The 24,645-nt window shown below is 55.8% G+C and overlaps 2 protein-coding genes across 3 annotated transcripts in view; one reads left to right on the forward strand and one right to left on the reverse strand.

Annotated features, from left to right (window-relative positions):
• Window positions 1-563: 563 nt before the first annotated feature.
• Window positions 564-24,645, reverse strand: part of PADI2 (peptidyl arginine deiminase 2) — a 56,923-nt gene continuing 32,841 nt past the window's right edge. Inside the window, exons 7-16 of the mRNA XM_043908938.1 lie at window positions 19,822-20,000; window positions 17,282-17,385; window positions 16,499-16,610; window positions 15,872-15,979; window positions 13,435-13,586; window positions 10,285-10,429; window positions 9,455-9,548; window positions 7,758-7,843; window positions 4,223-4,351; window positions 564-3,583 (exon numbers count right to left, since the gene is read on the reverse strand). Of these exons, the coding sequence (XP_043764873.1) occupies window positions 3,350-3,583; window positions 4,223-4,351; window positions 7,758-7,843; window positions 9,455-9,548; window positions 10,285-10,429; window positions 13,435-13,586; window positions 15,872-15,979; window positions 16,499-16,610; window positions 17,282-17,385; window positions 19,822-20,000 (1,343 nt within the window). The 3' untranslated portion in view covers window positions 564-3,349. The remainder of the gene's footprint in view (window positions 3,584-4,222; window positions 4,352-7,757; window positions 7,844-9,454; window positions 9,549-10,284; window positions 10,430-13,434; window positions 13,587-15,871; window positions 15,980-16,498; window positions 16,611-17,281; window positions 17,386-19,821; window positions 20,001-24,645) is intronic.
• On the forward strand, window positions 19,921-24,119 carry LOC122698237. 2 transcript variants are annotated; one of them, XM_043908939.1, is made up of 2 exons: window positions 19,921-20,020; window positions 22,944-24,119. In XM_043908939.1, exon 2 carries the CDS (start codon window positions 23,250-23,252, stop codon window positions 23,874-23,876), a length of 627 nt encoding a protein of 208 aa, XP_043764874.1. In that variant the 5' UTR covers window positions 19,921-20,020; window positions 22,944-23,249; the 3' UTR covers window positions 23,877-24,119. The 2 variants fall into 2 exon arrangements, with proteins under 2 accessions (XP_043764874.1, XP_043764875.1); XM_043908940.1 differs by lacking the exon at window positions 19,921-20,020 and adding an exon at window positions 22,054-22,172.

A 24,645-nucleotide genomic window follows, 5' to 3' on the forward strand; every position in this document is an offset into this window, starting at 1 on the left:
GAGAGGCATGGCAAAACTACAGCTGTGATCCCCTTTAGATGATTGCCTGTGGGCTACAGGTACCCCCTTGCCTGTTCAGAGAGTTGAAGTCCCCACAGCCAGCGACTGACTGGTGTAGGTCATGAGACTTGGCCCCAGATGGAATGACTGGGCTGCCACTTCTGCTCAGAGCCCCCCTGTGACCAGGCTGAGGCCACATCTGAAATCACACTCTTGGCTTCTTCCCTTTTCTGGTCCTGCTCCCCGCACTCCTCTGGTTTCTCCTGGAGGCACTTCCTTAAGTCACTTGTTCCCAAAAGCTCACCTCTGCTTTTCCTTCTGGGGAACCCCACCAGAAAACAGACTTTATTGTGGGTGTGGTCTTGACCTTGGGTGGTGGCCAGGTGATACACACCCACTGACTGTGTGTGGGATTCCAAACCCTTGGGATACTCTTGCTGAGAGCCCTGGTTGTGTGTGCAGAAGGGCAGGGACCGCAGGGGCCAGGAGAGGGCCCGTGTGTGGCCTGCCTCACTCCAGGCCATGGCCATGAAGCAACCATGAACATCACACCAACAGCCACATGACTTCCCTCCGACCATTTATTTTGTTGTTGTTTAATCAGGCACTTTCCCAAACATGTCGTGATCTCCTGCATTGGCTCTCATCCAGAAAGTTGAAACCATGTCCCACTTCTCATCATCTTCACGATACCCTCTGCTCTCTTATTTAAAGTATTTCAAAGTAAAGATCGAAACAGGACCTTGGCTGAGTTTTGAAACACAGAAGTGTATTCTAGGCCTATGTTTATAGATAAAGTGGTGGGTGGGGAAGAATGATGAGTCCAGGGATGCTGGGGGGAAAATCCACAGCAAGGGTAGTCACACAGGTGGGCAAGCAAGATGGGGAAGGGTGTCTGAGGCCTAGGGGCTTCAGAATTATCAGAAACTGCTGACTTAATGATGGGGAGAGCCTTAGAAAAATCTAGAAATACACACCGTCTCCACATGGGAAGTGCCCACTTCCCCGTAAGGCAGACTAAAAAAAAAAGAAAGCCCCAAAACACACATTAACCAAACACAAAAACACACAGCAAACTCTAAGTCTCCAGATAAACATTCACAAATAGGCACTTGATGTCTTCAGCTCTGGGGTTGGAGAAACCTGGGGCTTGGGCCCCCAAAGGCAGAAGCCACTGTTCCCAAAGCAGGAACAACAGCTTCTGAAGGCGCTGGGGTCCCATCTGCTGCGGGAGTACTGGCCCAGCTGGACGGGCAGAAGGCTTGTTTAAAGAAGACCCGCCCCTCTCATTTCACTGAGATAGTGACTTATGGAAGCGCTGCATCCTGTTCATTTCCTGAATATAGTGAAGTGGTATTTCTAAAGAGTGCATCGCGGAAAGGGCAAATGCTGGCCATTTAAATGCGGGTGGCTGCCTCCTGGAGGCCAGGGCCAGACCCCGTTTGCTACTGGGCCCTGTACCTTCAGAGCCCACCCCTGTGCCTGGTACTCAGCCACACAATACAGGTTTGTTGAATGAGTGAATAATCCAAGAAGAAAATCTCAATTCTTCAGGAATCCAAATTTACAAACTTTTCGTTGGTTATAAATCAGCTCCTTTTTAACCCTCAAAGTGGAATTATAATTCACTTATTCTCCAAAGTCAGCTGTCCTTAAAAGGAAATTTTAAAGCTGGAACTAAGTCTTTTCAGTGGGAGCCAGGGAATGAATCTGATTATGTCCAAATGAAAGGATTTTCAGCAAATGTACTAAGAAACTTCAGTGGGGGTAATCGGTCCATCTCTAAGGCCAGTAGCTGGCCCAGAACTGGCTGTTCGGGCTGGAGCTTAGGGCAGGGTCTTTATGTCTTGCGCCTAACATCTGGAGAGGAGAGGTGGGTCTCTAATTGTGTCCTGCGGTGGGGAGGTCTGAGCCTGGCTGGCGGGGATGAAGTCCTTGTCTAGCTGCCTGGAGAGACAGCATGGGAGCAGGAAGTAGAGGCCGCGAGAGGAGAGGGGTTGGGGAGGCCAGAGAATTGAGAACCTGGCAGAAAAGATGGATTACACAGCTCGCCCTGGGGCATCTTTGTACAAGGAACTCTTGGGCCACAGGGATGCTGGTGTGGGGAGGAACTCCCAAACATCTGGGAGAGCCTGGGTCCATGAGAAAGATGAGGCAGAAGGAGCGTCTTGGAAACTGAGAAGGCTGTGCTGATAAAATCTGCTTCCAGCAAAGGTTCTGAGCTTGATGATTGGACCCTCAGGGAATTGGGGGCTGCCAGTGGTACCTACACTGCAGAGGGCAAGCCGGGGGCATCTGAGGCAGGCTGGAAAGGAATGAATAAATGGGGGTGGCCCCCTGGACACCCCAAGGGCAGTGAATTTCAAAGGATGTGGCAGTTCAAGGTACATCTGGATTCCAGAATCCTTTTCCAAGCTGGCTGCCTTGACCCTCGGGGTCTGGCTACTGGGCAAACTGGTCATCCCAGAACGTCCTTCCCTTCTCCTCTCATCCAGTTTTGGATAACAGACTAAAGATTCTGGGGGAAGGTTTTGGGTTCTGGGATTTTTTTGTTTGTTTTTCACATCAGGGCTATACAGACTCTGGCCAAATGTTCAGCTATTTTCAGGAAGGTCAGAATGGAGGCTCACAGGCGGAGGTGACATGGTGGATGCTGAGGCCCTTCTGAGAGAGGGCAAGGCACGGATACCCCAAACCCCTCCCCACTGCTTGAAGGCCCCTCAGTGGTGGCCTGCAGTCCAGTTCAGGCAGGGGGTGCTCTGGGGAAGTCTGGAGAAGTCAGGGAGGGAGGGGGCACCCGGGCCCCTGTGTGTCAGCCCGACAACTGGGTTTCCTCCTTTTTGTTATCCAAGCGCCTGACTCAGCTTTGGTTGCTGAGTACTCACTCCAAACACGGTGACCTTGAGTAAACACGTCGCAGCCACGCGACTAGGTGAGGAGCCAGGCCGCCTCCCCTCACGGAGGCCCTTTCTTCTAGAGATCTTAGTAGGTTCTGGTAACTGACAACTGGGGCCACCTTCCCCCCCTCTTCCCTCGCTTTAGATTTCCACTCTTCCGTTTAAAACTCACCAAGACAGAGAAAGCCCTCGGAAAACCAGACCCCCACCCTCAACCCCGCACGAGCAGAAGCCGGTTTCGGGGGTTCTCTCCTCCCACGACCTCGCTGTGTGGCCCCTTTCCAGGTCCTGTAAGTAAAAGTAAAATTGAAAGTAGGAACGTTTTCCCCCAAGTTCCCTGATGGCTATTGCTGAAGGGCATCCTGCAATCACACTGAAGACCACAGAGGCTGGTCCGGCCCCAGCTCGGGTGGCCGACGGGCTGCGACCCGCTCACGGCAGCCCCGGGCGGCTCAGGGCTCCATGTGCCACCACTTGAAGGTGAAGGGCTTCCGGCGCACGTTGGTGCCGCAGTGCACCTCGCCCAGAAACTTGTGGTAGGCGGAGATGTCGTCCACGAAAGTGCAGCAGAGGCCCAGGGGCTCCAGCAGGGAGCGCACATGTGTCTCCAGGCAGCACACCTCCTCCACCTGGGGCCCGAACGGCTTGGGGATGCCCAGGTCCTTGTCCAGCACAATCATGTTCACCTGGGACGGGGAGGCGGGGCCGCAGTTACATTTGGTGAGCGCCTGCTCTGCCCCGCCCTGTTCCGAACCCTCCAACAACCCTGTGATCTAGGGACTGTGGTCGCCCCCACTTTACAGATGAGGAAACTGAGGCTCAGAGGGGGCTAAGCACCCCATACACAGAGGAGCTAAGTGGAAAGCCTAGCAACCCGCCCCTGCATGTACGTGTACGGACACACATGTGCATGCAGCTATGTATGTATGCATCGGTGTGTGCATTGCAGGCATGCGTGTACATGTGTTTTCATGTGTGTATATACACATCTACGTTTGTGTGTGTGTGTTTTAACCTCTTTCTAGCTCATAGAAGACTCTCCTCTATGATTACAAGAATCTCTCTTGTCTGTAAAGCCTTTTAAATTTACAAAGCACTCTCCACTGTGTTAAGGTGAAGGCTCCCCAGGGCCCCAGGGGGCAACCAGGATGAGCAATCCTCCCAGCAGGGTGAGTGCCGGGGTGGGAGGCCACACAGCAGCTCAGCCGGGCCCGGGGCCTGGGGCCTGGACCTCGCGATCGGCCAGCCTCAGCCGAGGGGTCCCTCTGGGTCCAGCCCGCCCCCACTGACGGTTCGGGTGAGGTCTGGAGCCCGGAGCACCTCACCATGTTTGGGAAGAAGGCCCTGGCCTGGCGGCTCTCGTCCATCTTGAACAGGGCGGGCAGGTCGATGATGTCCTGCTCCGTCAGTCCCAGCTCCTTCTTGAGGATGTCCCGGTTCCAGTCCAGGCAGCGCTGGGTGACGGGGAAGAAGGGACGGCGGGCGGGTGAGGGGCACCCCGACACCTCTGCCCACCTCACCCCTGCCTGAGGCATCAGACCTGGGGCCCCCGCACTCCAGGCAGCCTGCAGGGCTCCTCCAGCACGGGGCCACCTCTCTGGTGCGCCTCCCACCCGTACGAGTGATAGAGAACGAGAGAGAAAGCTACAGAATTCACACCAGACGCTCACAGAAATGACACTCAGTACTCTTTCACTGATCACCAGCTGCGAGTCGGACCCCAAGTGCATGCCATGCAGTACCCCGCTGAATCCTCAGGCCACCCCAGGCGGTAAGAATAACAGCGACAATGGTTTAGATTAATAATAATAAAAACTAATATGTACAAGTTCCCTAAGTGTATGTTCTAAGTGCTTTACATACGTCACTTATTTCAGCCTCAATCTCATGAGGTGGACACCATCAGTATCTGTCGGGAGCCGTTATGGGAGGTCCCGCCCGTGACGAGGTCATGAAGAAAATACCAGGCAGGCAAGGCTGTCCGAGACCCCATCCATGACGAGGTCATGAGGGAAATACCTGACAGGCAAGGCCGTGTAGGATAAGGGACCCTCCAGGTTGGCCTCGGCCTCTACCCTACCCTATATCCTCCCCCCTTTTCTGCTGTTGTTCTTGTTTGCCCTGCTGCGGATTCTTGTGTTGCCTGCCGAGAGCTCTCCTGCTCCTCTTTCACTGAGTGAGGACCAAATTAAAACCCTAATTAATAAATCTCCTGGACGCTGGTACCCTATGAAGGGGCCAGGGATGAAGGAAATGCTTCAGTTCAAACCCTTTTGCTGGCATTCTGGCTTGTTTGATAAATGTGTGCTCTCATTGCACAAAATGCTCATGATTGTTCTAAACATCCTAAACATAGTACGCTAACAAAAGAAACTATTAAGCATAGGCGGGGTGAAAAAAGCTCCACAAATATTATAGCCACAAATGTGCCTAATAGAAAATAGTTTAGATAGAGATTAGCTGGCGACTTTTTGCAGGTAATTAACTTTTGGACCAAGAGCCTATTTTGTGCCATATCTGCTGTTTTTGCAATCCTTTGCATTTCTGTTCTGTGAAAATGTAATCCTATCTAGTTCCCATAGAGATGACGCTTATTAGAAAGAAAATAGATTAATTATAAGAAAGACAGGGTCGGCTACTGAAGTTGCTTAAAGTTGCACCAGGTGCAAACCATAAATTGTCAACAGGCCTGAAAGCCAAAAGATATTATACATAGAGATTAACCATTAAAAAGGGCCTAATAGGCACAGAGCCCTTTGGGGGGTGAGGAAGCCCTATTTAAAAATACAAAAAATATTGTTTTAAAAGTGGTTATTAGATCAATGTTTGATTGATGTTAATGTGCTGAGGTTATGCAGTGGACACTATTGTTAATATGGTTAAAGATATAGTAAAATAAGAGTTTAGCCCTAGTGTAAAAACAATAAGATAACTGTTAATTTAACCAGGAGTGCTAAACAGGGGCTGCCTCACCAGAGCCACAGAGTCTTTGTGTGTTAAACTTTTTAGATAAATTTAGCTGAGAATTTCTGCAAAAAGACTGACTTTTATGTTAACAGGATTGTATGTCTATTATGTTACAACTTGCTGTACCATGAGACTGCCATTTTTCTGTTTTCTGCTAACCTCAAGGCCAGAAGATAATGTACAAAAAATCTATGGGAAAAGACTCTCATAAACAAAAATATACAGAGCACACCTGGTTTCGTGAAGGACAAGCTGATATAGTGTTAACCTAAGTCTGTGTGCTTATCTGCCCCTTAGAAATGTACCAACTTAGGGTATAAAGGCGATGGTGAAAAATAAAGCAACTGCCAGACTCTGCTGCATATTCCTGGTCTGGTCTCTTTCTTTCTCTCTCTCTCTTTCTCTCCCTAGCAGACTTGGCCCTACAAGGCCGGTCCTACGTGTCTCTCTCTCGCCGACGCCGTTCATCCTGAGGGTTCCCCTGGATCCTGCCGGGGCTGGACCCCGACAAGTATCCCCTTACTAGAGATGAGGTGGCTCAGTGATGAACCCGCCTGCCAAGGCAGGTGACGCAGGAGACACGGGTTCAATCTCCAGGTCGGGAAGATCCTCTGGAGGGGGAAATTGCAACGTATTCCAGCACTCTTGCTTGGGAAATCCCAAGGACAGAGAAGCCTGGAGGACTACAGTTCATGGGGTCACAGAGAGCCTGAGCACACTCATCCTGAGTGTTAGAGATGAGGGAACCTAAGACGCAGAGTCCATAGTGAGTGGTCCAGAGTCCTAGCCGAAAGTGAGGGGTCATAGTATGACCTCAGATCTACATGACGCCAAAAAATGACAACAGAGAGGAGTCGTGATAAAGTTAACTTTCAAACAGCTGTGAGGCCTTTGGGGAACTTTTGGAATTTTGGAAATGCTGGAATTTCTCCAGCATCCACTCCACCCCTCCCCTTGAAAAGTAGCAGCCAGTTATTGGGTTGGGTTTCACAGCTAGTGCCCCTACCTCTTTGTTCCAGGGATCAGGTCAAGGATGGGTAATAAACTAGGATTAAGGCAATCAGGATATGGAATTCCTCTGGTTACGAGAATTGGTTCAGGTTGGCACAATCAGAGTGAAATGCAAGGCTTTTGTTTAATTGTTGGGGGCATATAAGACCTCTCTCTCTGGATGGTAGGGGGGGTGGATGGGAGACCTTGAACTGCTGCAGCCAAGCTCCTGCCGTGAGGGCACCTGCAGAACCCAGGAAGTGCAGAGAGATGGGGCCAGGGCCCGGATCGACCTATGCCTGAAATCCACGCCACTGTTGAACTTTCCTCTTGTATGAGCCAACCATGCCCTTTTGTTTAAACATGTCTGAGTTTTTTTTTTTAACTTGGTGCTTTAAATATGCCCATGCAAATAAAGAGAGATCTAATTCAACTAAATAGGACCCTGTTGACTGGTTTCTACTTCTGGATGCAATTTTGAGATTGAGGGATTCAGAAAGTAGAATTCATCCATAGATAGAAAACTTCAGGAATCTGTGACCCCTAAAAAATAAAACTTCAGGGCATATCTTCATATAAGAGTTTTCCTGGAAAGCAGGTCTGTGGTTTTCATATTTTGGTGTCTGTGGGTCTCCCCCAGACGTTGCGGGCTCCAGCCTTACAGAACCTTCGGCTCTCTCCTGTCTGCTTCCAGCCTCTGCTGACCTGCACGTCCCCCGCTGCCACATCATTCAGCTTCCAGTACGGGAGCAAGTCAGGAAGGCGGGACCGCATGCTCGCTGAGGCCCTTCCCTCTGTTGTGTGCCCTGGATTCCTCGCCATCCCCTAGGGCAGCCCCAAGGATATGACAGGCGCCAGCGGTCACAGCCTCTTCCCTCCCACAAGCCCTGGCCCTGCGCTCACCTGGAAGTACTGGTTCTCCTGCACGAGGCTCTCATTGGACAGAATCTTGTTGATGGTGATGCGCTTGCTGCTCATCCCGCCCAGGCCTGTGGGTCGGAGGACAGGGCACGGTCTATGTCCAGCCTGGTGCTCCTCTTTGCCAGGACTCTCAGCTTCTGGGCTACCTCTCAGGCTGAGGGCGACGGACCGGGGACAGGCAGGAGCGTGGGAGGGCAGCCCCCGTGGACGCTGCTTTCCCCAGGGCTGGCCATGTCACTGGGACCAGGGAAGCAGGGGGCTGCTGCCTCGCTCTCTCTCTGGCCGGAGGGTGGGGTGGCACAAGAGGCCTGCTTCCAAGGATGAGCAGGCCAGGGGGCGGGTGGCAGAAGCAGGGTGCTAGGCGGTGACACCCTCTGGTTTCAGACCTGCCTCACGCCCGGCCCCCCTGCTGTTCTGAGCCTGCATCTACCTCCTGTCCCCTTGTGGTGGCCCATGTGGCTTCTGATTGGTGATACCCAATGCTTAGGGAGCACCTGCTATGTAGCAGGGAGTCTTCTAGATGTTCACTCGGATTAACTCAGTAGTCTTCCCCCCACCCATTTCTATCAGGTAGCTTCTAGCATTAAAGATGTAGACATGGAGGCACAGAGAAGTCCCACGACGCTTCCGAGGTCTTACAGTTGGTGGCTGAGCCAGTAAGCAGACCAGGAAGTCTGATTCCAGAGCCTAAGCTATTAACTCCTCTCCCCGGTCTGACGCGGGTGCACTGTTTCCTAGTCTTACAGCTTGGCAGTGGCAGATGGGGGCTGTCGCTGAGCTGTCTCCAACCCCTTGGACCTATTTGTACAAAGATAATAGTTCCTGTACCCTATGGGTAACTTTGAGGGGTTAATGTAGAAGGAAGCTTCCAGAAAGTTGAGACTCATGCCTGCCAATCTAAAAAAAATTTCCTATTGGTGGGAATTAAAAAAGGATAGTGGTCTTAAGTTCATCTTGTCCGTCCCTGACACCAGTCACTAACAGGAACACAGGAGGGCGGTCATATATATATTAACCAGCCTGAGGGATACAGACTTTTGGGAGTAGGTGGATTAGAGACACCAACCTGAAAAGTGACAAAAAGTAACCCACGAAAAACACTTAACCGGTCGTGGTGTCTCTAACCTGGCTCACTGTCTCTGCCTCATCAGCTTTCTTTCTTCCACAATTAATTTAAGAGCACAGCTCACCCCAGTTTGTCTGCCTCAGTTAAGTGATGCCTGAATGAAGCGGACGGTTTCTCACTCTGGGACCAGCGGTGACGCCGTCTGACCCCGCATCGCGTCTGCGAGCTCCCTCTCCCTCCTGCCCCTAAACCGCAGTGTGCATGCTCTTCTCTAGCTTCCTTCCAAACACAAGGTCCCAGAATGCAGATCGCACTTCAGTTGTGAACCATTTAACTCTCCTCGGGGGCTGGTGCCATTTGAAGCGTCCCACACCGGGTCCCGAAGAACCTCGGGCCACTGTCGATGATCATAAGGGGCAGTGGGCAGCTTGAGGTGGGCCTGACCACAGCGCAGAGGCCAGGGCCGCCTCCCGCCAGGGTGACCCCATGGCCTCGGAGCGGGCTGACGACCGGAAGTGGAGCTGGGTGTTGGGGTCAAAGCGCTCACCGGCCCCGTCCTCCCAAAGGCCCCCCTGGGGGCCCGGCTCGCTGCCAGGGCCCCGTGAGCACTCACCTTTGAACATGATGGCCTCCCCGTGGCCCTCCTTCTGCTTCTCTCGGAAGAGCTTGTAGCAGGCTGAGGTGCTGGCCATGAGCATCCGGAATTTCTGCGGGAGATGGTCCAGCCGGCCGGTCAGCAGGGGGCAGGTGGCCCAGCCGCGTGGGGGGCTCCTGCACTGTGGACCCGGGGCCCTGCCTGCATATCATCTCACGCCACCCTCGCTGAGTGGCAAAGGCTGCCTGGCAGCTTGTCTATATTTCAGAGGACTATTTCTCACCCTTCCTGCTACAGAAATTTTCCTGCCTCAGCAATGCAGTTGAGTTGAAGCTCAGAGTAAAAGGTGACCTTGGGCAGAGATGAAGAGCTTCTCCAAGGGGCCAAGAGGCCCGGCCATTTGCTCCAGATTTCCAGGGTATTAAGTTGCAGACATTTCTTTTCACTTCAGAAAACGAAAGAATCTCTCTAGGGCCCCAGGCCCATATCCCATTGCTCTCTAGGGCATTATGGCCAGTACAGTGGCCACTAGCCCTGTGGGGTTACTGGACAATTGAACTGTGGCTGGTCTTAGTGGAGACGTGTGAACAATAAAACATACACCAAAAAAAGAATGTAAAACCTCTCATTAATAATTTTTATAATGGTTACATGTTGAAATGCTAGAACTTCAGATTTATTGGGTTAAACATTTACTGGCCACAGCAACAGCATACAAGCCAGCTTCAGCCTACTTCCTTCTTCCTCTATACAATCCGCTTCCAGTAGATCGCCCCTGCTGCTGATAAGAGCTGGCAGCACAGGGGTTCCGCACTAGCCTCCTCCCTCCAGCCTCAGCATCAGCTCACCTTGGTGCCTGGGATGGGGACGAAGGTCATGAATTCATCCACGTGGCCCACGGTCAGCCAGTCTGAGTAGAGCTCCACGGGCGCCTGCACCTGCTGGGCCTGCAGGAAGTCCCGCACCACCTTGGTCATCCTCCGACCACCAGACCTGGGTGGGGTTGGGAGGGGGCAGTTCTTCAGAAGGTTGCCCGTGGTGCCTGTCTCACCAGAGGGCTTGCAGGAGGAGTTCAGCCGCTGGAAGCCAGCCTGGACCCAGCATGGCATCAGCAGAAAAGTCATGAGAAGGAGCCTGAGCTGCAGAGACACTGGCACAGGCAGAAAGGCACTTGAGTCTGGGGGGAAGAAGGAAGTGCCAGCGGCAGCCACGGTCTGTGTGAAGGGCAGGGAGCCCGGCCTTTAGCCCCTGAGGGTGTCAGTGGGCATAGGGAGGCCAGCTTCTGTGCTCAGGCCTGCTGGAGGGGGCTAAGGCTCAGGCAGCGTTCCAGAATCTGCCCCTGCCTATGTCCCTCTTGGCTAGTAACTTCTCAGTTTCAATCTTCAACCAAGTGATGCCTCTTCCAGGCAGCCCTTCTTGACTTCTACACTCCCTGGTCTTCAATCTCCCCATTACCCTTACACTATAACCCAAGATCTTCACAGTGGCTGGCAAATTCGTTTTTGATCTGTCCCCTGCCTATCTCTCCTACTTCATCTCATTCTTCCTTGTTGTGTCTGATCCAGCCAGGTGCCAAGGCTGTTACCTTGAAGGTTTTGCCCTGGCTGTTTCTTTGATGTGGAATGTGCTTTCCCTTTGATCTTTCCATGGCTGCTTCCTTCTCATCACTCAAGCCTCAATTCTAGAGTCATTTCCTTAAAACCACAAGAGCCAGAGTGTCGCTGGCTTGTCACTGCTTACCATGTACCTATTTTATCTTCCTCACTGCGCTGATTAGCACCCAGAAGTGTCTAACTTATTTGCTGGCTTCCATGTTTATTTTCTATGTTGCCCCGATCCCTAATCGAAAACTCCCCAAGAGCTGGGACTTTGTTTTGCTCATGGCTGCTTCCTCAGAGCCTAGAACAATGCCTAGCACAGAGAAGACCCTCCATAGATGTTCGTCTCTAAGAAGCCCCCTGAGCTCCCCTGAGGGGGAGCTCCCTCGGGGGCTCCTCTTGGGTTTCCCCGGCTCTGTCATCCTGCCACTGGATGCACCCACCCCCGGTTATCTCCACCATCTCCACCCCGGTTATCTCCATGCCAGTCATCTCCACCATCTCTGGGAAGGTGGGGGCTGGGCTTCATGTCTGAAACCACATGCCCGTCACAGGCTTCAGAAATACCTGCTGAATGGGTGGGTGATGGCTGAGAGCAGGGGGGAAGTGGGCAGAGGGGGCAAATGGTCACTGTCTGTGCCGGTGGCCTCCTCTCAGAAGCCAAAGCATCCATGTGGCCCACAGGGAGGCAGATCCCAGCTGGCCCCATATGTGCAGGTTCCTGGCGGCCCCTTTGGTGAAGTGAGGACCCACGGTACTCACGTCCTCCCCAGTGACTGCCCTAACTAAGGACGAACCTGCCTTTTCGTTGGCTGGTAGGCCACCTGGGGAGGGACGGGGTGTGTGGACAGGCCGGAGAGCCAGGGACCCAGGCCTCAGGGCCGGCCATGGCTTCTCACGTGTCTTGTGTGTGGGCTTCCTGGGGGTTTGCTGGCGGTCCCCCACTCATTTTCTCTCAGTACTGTCCCTTCTCTAACTCCTGCATCCCTTCCCCACCTTATTTATAACCTCATTATATACCCTCCCATTTGGGGAAGAGGGTCATTTACTCAGTTTTATGTTAGATCCTAACTCATACTAAGATGTAAACGCTGACTTGATTTTCTTTCCAAGAATGTCTGTATCTTGTCCGTCATGGGCGAGGTTAATTCTCCCAGCCAATCAGTGCATGTCTGAGCAACCCAGTCTGCCCCAACAGAACCACCCCCCCAACCCCTGACCTCGCCCCCCACTTCTCCAGCCCCTCCCCCCCAACCCCTGACCTCGCCCCCCACTTCTCCAGCCCCTCCCCCCCAAACCCCTGACCTCGCCCCCCACTTCTCCAGCCCCTCCCTGCCCCCAACCCCTGGCCTCGCCCCCCACTTCTCCAGCCCCTCCCCCCCAACCCCTGACCTCGCCCCCCACTTCTCCAGCCCCTCCCCCCCAACCCCTGGCCTCGCCCCCCACTTCTCCAGCCCCTCCCCCCCAACCCCTGACCTCGCCCCCCACTTCTCCAGCCCCTCCCCCCCAACCCCTGACCTCGCCCCCCACTTCTCCAGCCCCTCCCCCCCAACCCCTGGCCTCGCCCCCCACTTCTCCAGCCCCTCCCCCCCAACCCCTGGCCTCGCCCCCCACTTCTCCAGCCCCTCCCCCCCAACCCCTGGCCTCGCCCCCCACTTCTCCAGCCCCTCCCCCCCAACCCCTGACCTCGCCCCCCACTTCTCCAGCCCCTCCCCCCCAACCCCTGACCTCGCCCCCCACTTCTCCAGCCCCTCCCCCCCAACCCCTGGCCTCGCCCCCCACTTCTCCAGCCCCTCCCCCCCAACCCCTGACCTCGCCCCCCACTTCTCCAGCCCCTCCCCCCAACCCCTGACCTCGCCCCCCACTTCTCCAGCCCCTCCCCCCCCAACCCCTGACCTCGCCCCCCACTTCTCCAGCCCCTCCCCCCCAACCCCTGGCCTCGCCCCCCACTTCTCCAGCCCCTCCCCCCCAACCCCTGGCCTCGCCCCCCACTTCTCCAGCCCCTCCCCCCCAACCCCTGGCCTCGCCCCCCCACTTCTCCAGCCCCTCCCCCCCAACCCCTGACCTCGCCCCCCACTTCTCCAGCCCCTCCCCCCCAACCCCTGACCTCGCCCCCCACTTCTCCAGCCCCTCCCCCCCAACCCCTGACCTCACCCCCCACTTCTCCAGCCCCTCCCCCCAACCCCTGACCTCGCCCCCCACTTCTCCAGCCCCTCCCCCCCCAACCCCTGACCTCGCCCCCCACTTCTCCAGCCCCTCCCCCCCAACCCCTGACCTCGCCCCCCACTTCTCCAGCCCCTCCCCCCCAACCCCTGACCTCGCCCCCCACTTCTCCAGCCCCTCCCCCCCAACCCCTGACCTCGCCCCCCACTTCTCCAGCCCCTCCCTGCCTTCTCTTACAGAGGAAAGCTGCTCCCGATGAGGATCCGGCCCAGGGGGTATGTCTTGCCATTCACGGTCACTGGCGGACTGACTTCCAGGTTCCCAAAGGAATCAAGGCTGGTGACAGGCTCAAAGAGCGGCTCCCGGGTCACATAGCCAAAATCTGGGCCCTGGGCAGGGGGCACACACCCGTGGTTAGTCCCCCGTGGCCAGGAGCCCTTAGTCCCAGCCCAGCCACCCACTGATGACCACTTTCCACCACCTTTGGTCTGGCCCTGTGAGCACTCATCTTCCGGGGGGTTACCCATGTGCTTCTTATTCCCGCTGAAGAGCAGCAGCCTGGCACGCGGAGGCTCAGTTTGTGAGCACGTCGGTATGAGTGTAAATATGAGTGTGTGTGTGTGCGTGCACACATCTGAGCCTCTGCATCTGTCTTGATTTCTTAAACACAGAGAGTCACTTCAGTTGCTAAGTCGTGTCTGACTCTTTGTGACCCATGGACTGCAGCACGCCAGGCCTCCCTGTCCATCACCAAATCCTGGAGTTTACTCAAACTCCTGTCCATTGACACAGAAAGACACTGGTGATTTCATGACTGGTCCTTGTTTTGTGCCACTGACATGCCTATTCCTCTATTAATGCGAGCAAAAAACGGACCTTTGCTGATGTTCGCTATTGAGGGATGGGGGCTGTTTGTTACTACAGTCTTACCAAGTGAAAGCTGACCAATACGTGCAAGAACGTCAGATAAGTAACATATATAGTTTCGACCCCTCCCCAACCAACCACATTTGTTCACTGAGCCCAGATGCAGCCTCAGACTCCTCGGCACAGAGCTCGAACAGACTGGAGTTGCAGGATGGTGAAGCCGCTGCCACGCCCTGAATTTCAAGTTTCCGTTCATGATTTTTTTTTTTTTTTGGTAAAAAGGTATGGATCTTGCTTGAGAGCTTGCACTGGGGGCTGGAACGAAGCTTGTCTGACAAACATCCTTGCTAATAAAAATCTTAGAGTGAGAAGACATGGCTTATCCTGGCCCAGCTTAGAGGCTCAAGGGACAGCTGTGCCCAGAGGGGCGAGCGGCTGCAGCTTAGCGCTTTCCCTCCTGGGAGCCCCAGACGGCAAGGTGTGATCTGCCAGAGGCTGGGGCAGCTGGGGTTTTACAGCCTCACACAGGCGGGCAGGCACGCAGCGCAGAGCCGGGCTTGGCCCGGGCCTCCAGGAACAATGCAGCCCAGGGCACTGGTGCCAGGCCAGCCTGGAGGCAGGTGGTGAGCCGGGGAGAAGGTGAGAACAGGATCTGAGAGGCCCCGGTCCTCAGGCCTGTGGCACCTGCTGACCGGTTTGACTGCCCCTCGTGTTGGAGGACGTGGACAGTCCGCACCGAGGACAGTGTCCAGGGCCGTGGAATGAGAGCCAGAACAGCAGCTAATGATAGTCACTGTGTCGGGAGCAGCGCGGGCGTCTTAGATCACGCCTTCAGTCTTCGCAGCAAGTCTGTGAGGTGGGTACTGTTTCGATCCCCATCTCACAGATGAGCAAACTGAGGCTTGAGGAGGTTGTTGCTTGCCCAAGGTCATGCTGCTGCTAAGGGGTGGAAACGGGACTCAAGGCCAGCTCCATGTGGCGTTCTAGAGCTGTGTGCTCACACCGCTGGCTCTGCCATCTCCCTGTGATGAGGGGACGATGTTAGTGAATGTTCTCGAGCAGCAGGTGTGGACTTGGTGAAGGGCTGCCTCTGAGCAGCTCTGATGTCTCATGGGAGGCTGTCCTGCATGGTACCTTGGGAAAGACCCCTAACCTACATGTTATGCTCCATCCAAGCTCCCCTGCCTGTCCAGGGCAGAAGGTCAGGACAGAGAAGACTGATTCTGGTTCTGTCCTCATTCAGCTGGTTGTTGAAGGCATAAAAGGAGAGCGGTAATGACCTCTAGGATCAAGGGTGGGGGTTAGATTGCCTTTTTTAAAAAACTCATGAACTGAAAAATCACAGCCTTAATGAGCTTTGAAGTTGGAACCATGCTTTTCAACAATCGCTTATAATTTTCCTCCCTGAAACGTATTTTGCTGCAAGTTGGAGGTGGGGGCAGGGGCAGGTCTCTGCCTGCCACAGCTCGCACTTCCCCGTTTTGGAAAGGCAGCAGTTATGAGAGCCGGAACGGATGTTAGAGGTTACTATCCCAATGACCCATTCTGCAGATGAGAAGATGGACGCAACAGGCTAATTTGCCAAGGGGCTTCCCAGGTGGCTCAGACGGTAATGCAGAAGACCCAGGTTCCATCCCTGGGTCAGAAAGATTCCCCTGGAGAAGGAACGGCAACCCACTCCAGGGTTCTTGCCTGGAGAGTCCCGGGGACAGAGGGGTGCCTGAGGCCTCCCTGCTGCTCTGCCCTGTAGCACAGTCCCAGGGCTGTGCCCCGACCCCATCCTGCAAGGCGGCCCTCAGCCTCTCACCAGGAGCTGCTTCACTGGGAAATCCTTCAGGCTTCCATCTCTGGGGGAGTCCAGCACCACGGGGAAGCCTTTGTGCGGGGCCTCGATGTAGCCAAACTCGATTTCATCCTGTGGGCACAGCGGGAAGAGCCACCCGTGAGCCCAGGGGGTCGCTGGGGAACTCCAGCCGGCCTGCCCAGTCCCCCCCACGCACACGATGGCCGTGGTTTCTTACACAGCCCTCAGTCTCTGCACGACCCCCGTGTGCCTGCACTCACTGACCCCACTTTAAAACATAACTGGAAGCATCCTGTGTACATCTTCCTGCAAGGAACACTTTAACCTGAGAGCCCTGCTGCATTTACAGTTTGGCTTCGTTCTGTCGTCTAGTACTCCACAGAGAGGCCATCCAGTCCTACGGCCGCCCCCTTCCCCCGAGGACGGGCGTTTCGTTTGTTTCACGGCCTTCTGCTCCTCTAAGAAGCTGCAGTGAGTCGCCGGGCGTGTTTAGACCCTGTGCACATGCACACGTGTGATCTGGCATAGAATTCACACGTGCGGAGCAGCTGGGTGCCAGGGTGCTGACACTAAGCCGCCTCTTCTGGCCTGAGTCCTGAGCTGCATCCTTCCCAGCCTGGGGGGCCTCACCTGGATCCAGCGGTCTCCCCGATTCATGTACTGGAAGCAGACCTTCAGTTCGCAGTTGGTTTTCTCCACCAAGTTCTTCACCTCTTTCAGGAACAGGTAGTTGTCCTTCATGCTGAGGAGCGTGGGCAAGAGGGAGAGGCAGGAGGGAGGGTGAGGAGGCACAGGCCCGCCACGGGGGAGGCCTTGAGGGGCAGATGAAGCCCCTCTGTGCTCACCGGTGCAGAGGCTGCTGGAGTCAAGGGCCGCGCAAACTCAGCCCTTCCTGCAGTGTCTGCCAGGGTCACGAACAGACAAAGCGAGGAGGGGAACTCTCACCCCGCTTCCCGAAAGCCTTCCACCTCTGGCTCCCAGGTTTCCAAGAACAGCTGAGCTGACCCAGAGGCAGGGGAGGGCTCACCACACAGGGCGTGTGGCCAGCATCGCCTGCTCCTCGTCTCACGGGGCCTCTGGCACATGACACGCTCAGTGAAAAGCTGCTGGATATCCGTCACAGAGGAGGGTTCCCTACTATATGGCAAGGGCCCAAAAGATACGGGAAAGAAAAGGGAGCTATCATTTTAGAGCACAGAAGAACTCTGTGCCAGGACCCTGACAAATTCTCTGCCTGCTTCATCCCATTTAATCCTCGCAGGGGCTCTGTGATGTCACTGTCTCAGAGAAACAGAGGCACAGAGAGGTCAAGTGAGTTTCTCGAGGTCACACAGCTGAGAAGTAACAGGCACGACCGCTCCTGAAGCCTCAGCTCTGGCCGCCCTTCCCGTCTGCACTGTGCCTACCGCTTACCAGCACACAAACACCGACACGGGAGGCAGGATGTTGGGGGTCATGATCCACGGAGCGATGCGGAACGTCACCGTGTCTGTGAAGATGGGCGTCAGAGGGATCGCCTGGGCGTGGGAGAGCAGAGGTCAGTCTTGTCAGGGTGCTTTTCCCTGCTGTCTAACCACACAGGGAGACCAGTAATTGCTGTTCAGTAGCTCAGTTGCCTCCCACTCTCTGCAACCCCATGGACTGCGGCACGCCAGGCTCCTCTGTCCTCCACTATCTCCTGGAGCTTACTCAAGCTCACATCCATTGAGGCAGTGATGCCATCCAACCGTCTCATCCTCTGCTGCCTCCTTCTCCTCCTGCCCGCAATCCTTCCCAATAGTAGTACATTACTGAGCGCTTACTGTATGCCAGGTCCTGTTTTGACAGGTGAGACTTCACTTTTGCCATACTAAAGGGTAGATACTATTTTAATCCTTGTTTTGTAGGTGGGAAAACCAAGTCACAGACCTCTGACTCACAAACTGTACACAGCTGTCCAAGGTCAAGTGATCAGGAAGGGGGCAAGCCTGTATTTAAACCCAAACAGTCTGGCCGTTGAGTCCAATTTCAACCACTATCTGATCTCGTTGCATCAAAGTTCTTTTCCGAAATTGGCTCATGTGATGACTGAGTCAGACCCGGCTTTCCTCTGTGTTTACTCTAGGTATCTTGGTCTTTTCTACATGTGAGCATTTTAACGTTACTGGGGGAAATTTTGCTCTGTCCAGATTTCTCTTTAAGGAAAGGTTCGGGAAGCTTGCCTGGAACCTAGAGAAGATGAGATAAGATTTCTTTGCATAGCTGGTTTTGGAAAGCTACAGGAAACCGTGTCTTGCCCTTGGCGGGAAGCATGGGGGTGGCCTTTCCCGCACGGGTCTGCCTTTTGCTGGTGTCTGTTGGAGGGGCCGCTCTGAGACCCTGAGGACCAGGTGCTGTAGGCACTGGGGGTGTAGGAGCAGCCCCTCCCCACCCCGTCTCGTTATCACCATTTTCTCTGCCTTTCCCTCCTCCCAGCGACTCGAGAGCACTTTGTGAATGAGGAACAAGCTTGGATGCTTGCAGTCACCCCAGGAAACAGAAGCATTTGTCATTTCTATTTTCCAGGTGGGGGCAGCGAGGCACGCAGGGTCAGCTCACTTGCCCAGCGTCTCGCGGGCTCAGACCCGGGCAGCCTGACTCGAGCCGCTTCTCACAACCCGGAGGCCCAGCTTCGCCTGCGGCGGAGCCCACGGCATCTCGCCTCGAAGTGGTCTAGAGGCGAAGCAAAGGAGCAAGGTCGTGTCTGAGGGGCAGCCGGGCCTCCCTCTATCTGAGCAGAGGGGGCCTGAGAGCCAGGGCTCCGGGGCTGCAGTTTTGGTGAGAGGTCCTTACGGGTGGGACGCAGCCTAGGCTGGGGGCACCGCTCCCCGAGGGGGCGGGTACTCGCCTCCCTGCTCAGTTCCTGCAAACCAGGAGCGCGGGTGTGGGAGACGTCTGGCCGCAGGGAGGGCACGTGGTTCGGGACTGGGTTTGGGGTTCAGCCTGTGGTCAGAGTCGGCAGCGCCCACAGCGAGGGTGCGGGGCCAGTTAGGGAGGGAAGAACAGGGCACACGCACATGGCCTAGTTGGCTCCTCGTGCTAACCGCTGGGCCCCTGTGCCCAGAGCTACGCCCACCCTAGACAGCGATGTGGCCTTCCTGGGTGGCTCAGCGGTAAAGAATCTGCCTGCCAGTGCAGGAGACGCAAGTTGGATCCCTGGGTCAGGAAGATCCCCTGGAGAAGGAAACGGTAACCCACTCCAGATAGTCTTGCCTGGGAGATCCCGTGGATAGAGGAGCCTGGCTCCTCAACTAACGTCTGATCTTGGATCTTGTTGCATCCCAGTTTTCTTCCTGAAGTCAGCTCACGTGATAATCGAGCCAGACTCGGCCTTCCTGTTTCTGCTCTGGGCACCTCGCTACAGTCCACGGGGTCGCAAAGAGCCAGACACGACTGAGTGACTGAGCACACACACACACACTCACACACACACACTCACACACATACACACACACACTCACACACTCATACACACACACACTCTCACTCACACACACTCACACACACACTCTCTCTCACACACACACACATACACACTCACACTCACACACACTCTCACACACACACACTCACACACACACTCTCACACACACACACTCACTCTCACACACACTCTCACACACACACACACCCCCTCACACACTCACACTTACTCTCACACACACTCTCACACACACACATACACTCACACACACACTCACACACACTCACACACTCACTTCAGGGAGCAGGCAGACCTGGGGATAGGCGTGAGGTCAGAGAAACACCCGAAGACCATCCTGTGGAGGAGGTAGAGTGAGGAGGACCCCGGGGCGGAGCGGAGGACCCTGGCAGATGTGTGCGGGTGGTGGGAGCATTTAGATCTCCAAACCTGGACTTCCTCCAAGGGGAGCTCGCTCCAGCCCCCGGGAGCCCCTCCCGGCAGCGGCCCTCACCTCGGCCATGTACTCCAGCAGGCTGACGTGGATGGAGACCAGGCCTGAGAATCCCTCGTCGGGGAAACGCAGGCCTTCCACGAAGAACAGCAGCTCCGCGGAGCCGCCTGTGTACTTGACCGTGTGGTAGAGCTTCCGCCGGCCCAGGATGTGGACGTAACGCTGGCCGAAAAAGGGGTCTGGAGGAAGAAGGATCCAGGTCAGGCCCAGCTCCCCCAGCCGACCGTGGGGCGGGATCACTGATGGGGGTGCGACAGCAAAGCCCCTTGTCCTCTAGACGCAGAGAGGAAGCACAAGCGGGCAGAAGGGCCGCGGCCTGGTCGTCGTGCCTGCCGCACCCTAGCCCTGTGGCCCCGAACCAGACGCCCTCCCTGGGTCCGGCCTCCTCGGCTATAACGTGAGTGAGCTTGCCCCGGGAAGGAGACAAGAAATGAGAGAAGCTGAGGACTGGGCAGCCAGCGGTGGCGAAGAAGGGAGTTCCTGTTCCCATTTCACACAGGAGGAAACGGAGTCCCAGAGGGAGAATGGCTTGTCTGGAGTCTTATAGCCAGTGCACAGCTGAGCTGGGACTCAGATCCCTGATTCTATCCCCACCCTCTCCTCCCGTTTATATGAAGAAAACACCCACTTGTGCCCTCAATTCCCCTCCGTATAGAGAAAGCCATATCAGCATGCGGGTCTCTCGCGGTGCATTCTTTTTTTTCCTGGTTGCACACGTTTGTGGCTGGGAGGAAAGGCCGGTTTCTCCCACGCTCCTAGGCTACTGAAATCTCCTGGCTCCTTGCAGCGCTGTTCCCTCTGCTTAGAACACTTGTCTCCCTCCTTTCAGGCCTTGATGTGTCGCTTCTGGGAACTGCGCCCAGATCCCCCAGAGACCAAGCCAGGGGCTCTGTCTGCAGCGACTGTACCCCCAGCCTTCCCTGTCCCAGCCGTTAAACGGACATGATCTCAGTGTTCAGCTGTTGTCCCCCAGAGCCTGTCACCTGCGCGATGGCCGAGACAGGCCCGGCCGGGCCCAGCGCAGGTTGTGTTTGATAAACATCTACTGAATGCACCAATGCTCCCACGTCACTCTGTATGGGAGAGCCTTCAGGCCAATTCAGAGCGTATATACTGAGTCACTGCTCTCTGACCACATGGGCAAGGACCTCTGGGGGAGACAGAGAGAGTCAAGAAGCGGACCCCCGAAAGGCTCAGCTGATAATAAGATTGCACAGATGAGGGAAGCATCATGGTAGAGCTCTGCAGTGAGTGAGCCTGAGGGGTTACTGGGAGGCAGAGGAAGGGAGGGGGGTGGGAGGCATTTGAGCGGAGAAAGGCAGCCTTTGAGATGCCCTTGGGGGCGGCAGAAGTGGCACAGCAAGGAGACGGGATACTTGCATTGCCAAACACACGGAGGTAGGACCCTATGCAGCTCCAGGAGAAGTTTCTTTATGCCCTGCAGAGCTGGAAGGGCAGAGTCAGGCTCAGCTTAGTACTGTCGTCAAGAACAAAGGGAACGATTAATGAGCAGGCACCCGAGGGCTACAACAGGTGACTAGAATAGCATGGATAGGGCGCTTGATTAAAACACGCAAAATGAACAGAGGAACCAGTGAAGCCTGGGCTCAGGATGGCGCCTCATGTAGGACAAGGCGCTCAATTAGATCCTGGTTATACATACATCTCTCTGAGGGCGGGTTACCTTAGTGGTTATGACTTCCAGAGTCAGAGAGATGCGGGTTCAAGTACCTCTTTGGCTTTCAAGCTGCAAAACCCCAGGGAATTCACTTAACCTTCCTGAGCCTCAGTTTATTCATCTGTTAAATGGGAACAGTAACACTTCTGCCACAGGGTCCTTGCAAGATAAAATGACGCAGCATTAGGAACTGAGGCAAGCTTGGTAACCAGGGGTAATGAGTGGTTACACAGCTGGGGCCCACCGGCATTACTGTATGAGAACCTGTGAATGTGTCGGCAGACCCTTTACTGAAAAACTCATGACCTTCTCGTTGAATGGTTCAGGAATAGAAGGCAAAGAAAAAACACCTCACCTCCCTTTCTGTGGGTGGGCCCAAGAAATGAGGAAGACAGACCGAGACACTGCGTGTCCCAAGGGCTTCCTCACAGCTCAGTGCAAAAGGTGACATCCTTCTCACGCAGAAAAGACACGTACCCTGTGTCCCAACCACCAAGGAGATCCAGATGGCTCTGCATCATGAAGAACAATTCTCCCCCAGGGACCCAGGGCCTCCCATAACCACGTGTCCCAGGCTGCACTTGAACTGATGCTGGGAAAGTGATTTCAGGCCATGAAGCTGACCTGTCTTTTCAGAAAGCTCCGGAACTTTCCCACAGCTCGGGGCAGCTAGGTGGGATGTGTGTGCGTGTGGGCACCCCCTTGGCCTGGGAGGGTGGGGCTCTGGCAGGGGAGCTGGGTGGGGTAGAAGGACGTGTTTTGGCCCATCTGCGTGTAGTCTTTTCTGTCTGTGGCCCGCAGTATCTCGGGCCAGCTCCGGGCAGATCGATCACTCGGTGGGAACAATCAGCCACTGTCCCCGGAGCCTCCTTCCCCTGTCTCCCATCTCCAGCTGGACGCAGGCCTGCCTCCGCGTGGCCAGCTCCCCCTGCAGGAACCAACAATGCCCCTCTATGGCACGGCCCACGCGCCTCGGGCTGGCCCCGCCGGGCACCCTGACCTCTCTTTAGCCCCAGGCGTTGGCCCGCAGGCTGGCACGTGCCATCACCCTTCCGGTCAGTCTGGAGTCATTCCACCTCCCAAGGAGACTCTCTGATAGTGTGATCGACTGTCCTGGTTTGCCCGAAATAGAGGGGGTTTTTCAGAATGAGGGATTTTTAGTGCAAAAACCAGGAAAGTCCTGGGCAAACTGGGACAAGCTAGTCACTGCAGCCTTGCAGAAAGAAGTCAGGTGCTGACCTCTGAGACCCGAGGGCAGAATCCGAGGCTGGGGTACACACTCCTGGGTCTTCCTAACAGCAGTGGGGACGCCTGTCTACGTCAATGACTGTAATTAATGATCACAATAACAACCCCCTGAAAGAAGCAAGTGTCATCTATGGGGAGCGTTCCACGGACTGGCTACTGAGTGCTGACACATTTCTTATTTGATCTCTGTCTCCAGGGGGGACAGTCAGGCCTCTCCTGAGCCCCGCGTGACATCCCACATGAGGTACCCAAGGCCTGGCCTGCTGAGGAGACTTGCCCACACCCAGGATCTGAACGCCTTGGCTCCAGAACCCCTCTCAGGGTCCCTGAGCCCCCAGCCCAGCCCCCGGCCATTGAGGAACATGAGGGACACGTGACATTCGTGTAACAGCACACAGCCTCACCCACGGCGCACTTGGAGTTTGACAGAGACCTCAAGCTGTTGCGACCCAGGGCTTCGGTTCTGGGGGAGACGGACTCTCCTGGGCTCATCGTTGTGTCCATGAGGCGTGCCCCCACCACGATATGGCAACCTGATAACACAGCCTGGGGAGGGCGCGGCACAGCGCTCCCAGCGGTGGCTCCTGTCTGCTCAGGGCCCAGCTCGGAAGACAGCGTGGGGACAGAGGTAATCACGAGCCAGACCTCAGTCTACCGCCTCCCTCGGAAAGGCCTCCAGGTCGCGGCCAGGGGCAGCCGGAAGCAGCAGGCCGAGTGTCACAATGTGACCTCGGGGGCTGCCCGCACCCCTCCCGCCCCGGCCAGCAGCCCCACCCGCTGTGGCAACCCCGGCCTGCATGGGGTAAACAGCAGTGGCTCGGGCCCCCTGGGGCTGTGGAGCCGGCCTGACTGGGGACCTTCCAGCCCGCGGAGGTCACTGCCCGATCCTGGGGCGGATCAAGAGGACAGGCTTCAGGTGGCAGCTGTCCACTGCAGTTCTGGCAAAACCCCTCCCGGAGGTGAGGGTCCGGGGCCACTGGGACCTGCCCCAGTTCTGAGTGTGCCTGTTCCGAGGTGGATTCCAGAGCTAGGAGACCCCAGGCTCCTGGAGGGATGGGCACGCGGGGCAGCTCCACCCCGCACCACGGCAAATCGCAAAGAGAACTATTTTGCTGAGAGAGCTTTTTGACACATAAATCAGAGGTTGACAGTCACTTGCTTAAAAGTCTCTAATGGCTTTCTGCTGCACTTAAGAGTCAATCCAAGCTGTCTCTCTGCCCTGGCCCCTGCCCAGTTCGCTGACCTTGACTCCAACACATCCCTAGCTGTGGTCTGCTGTCTGCTCCCCTAGTGCTCCAAACCGGTTCCCTCCTCTGGGCTTTGCACGCACGGTTCCCTCTGCTTGCAACACTCTTCCCTCAGCTCAGGAATGGCTGGTTCCTTCTCATTGTCGGGAGACCCCGGCTCGATCCCTGGGCTGGGAAGATCCCCTGGAGGAGGGCATGGTAAACCACTCCAGCATTCTTGCCTGGGAAATCCCCATGGATGGAGGAGCCTGGCGGGCTGCAGTCCATGGGGTCGCAGAGGGTTGGACACGACTGAGCGACTGAGCACTCAGCACTTCTCATGGCCGGTCTGGGTCTCGGCTCAGACGTCGCCCACTTGGAGGGGCCCCCCGACCCTCCAGGCCAGCGGCTCCCGCCTCCATCTGCTGTCCCCTACGACTCACTCTGTGTCCTTGCCTCGTCATTCTCCCCGCGACGTCTCCCTCACAGGCCGTCCCCTCCCTGAGGGCAGGGAGCTGACCCATGGATCCTGCTGCTGACCCAGCACCCGGCACAGAGGGGCTCAACACCCAGTCACAGAAGGAACGAGACAGAGCGGGCAGCCTCGGCGCTAGACCCTCGCAGAAGCATGTTTCCCACACCGGGGGTCCGGACCCTGTCCTTGGCAAGATG

Source organism: Cervus elaphus, chromosome 8 (genome assembly GCF_910594005.1).
Source record: "Cervus elaphus chromosome 8, mCerEla1.1, whole genome shotgun sequence".
NCBI lineage: Eukaryota > Metazoa > Chordata > Mammalia > Artiodactyla > Cervidae > Cervus > Cervus elaphus.

Bases quoted from the DNA above. Each gene is read 5' to 3' on its own strand.
- LOC122698237 (XM_043908939.1), top strand. From the start codon at position 23,250: ATGAGGCGTGCCCCCACCACGATATGGCAACCTGATAACACAGCCTGG.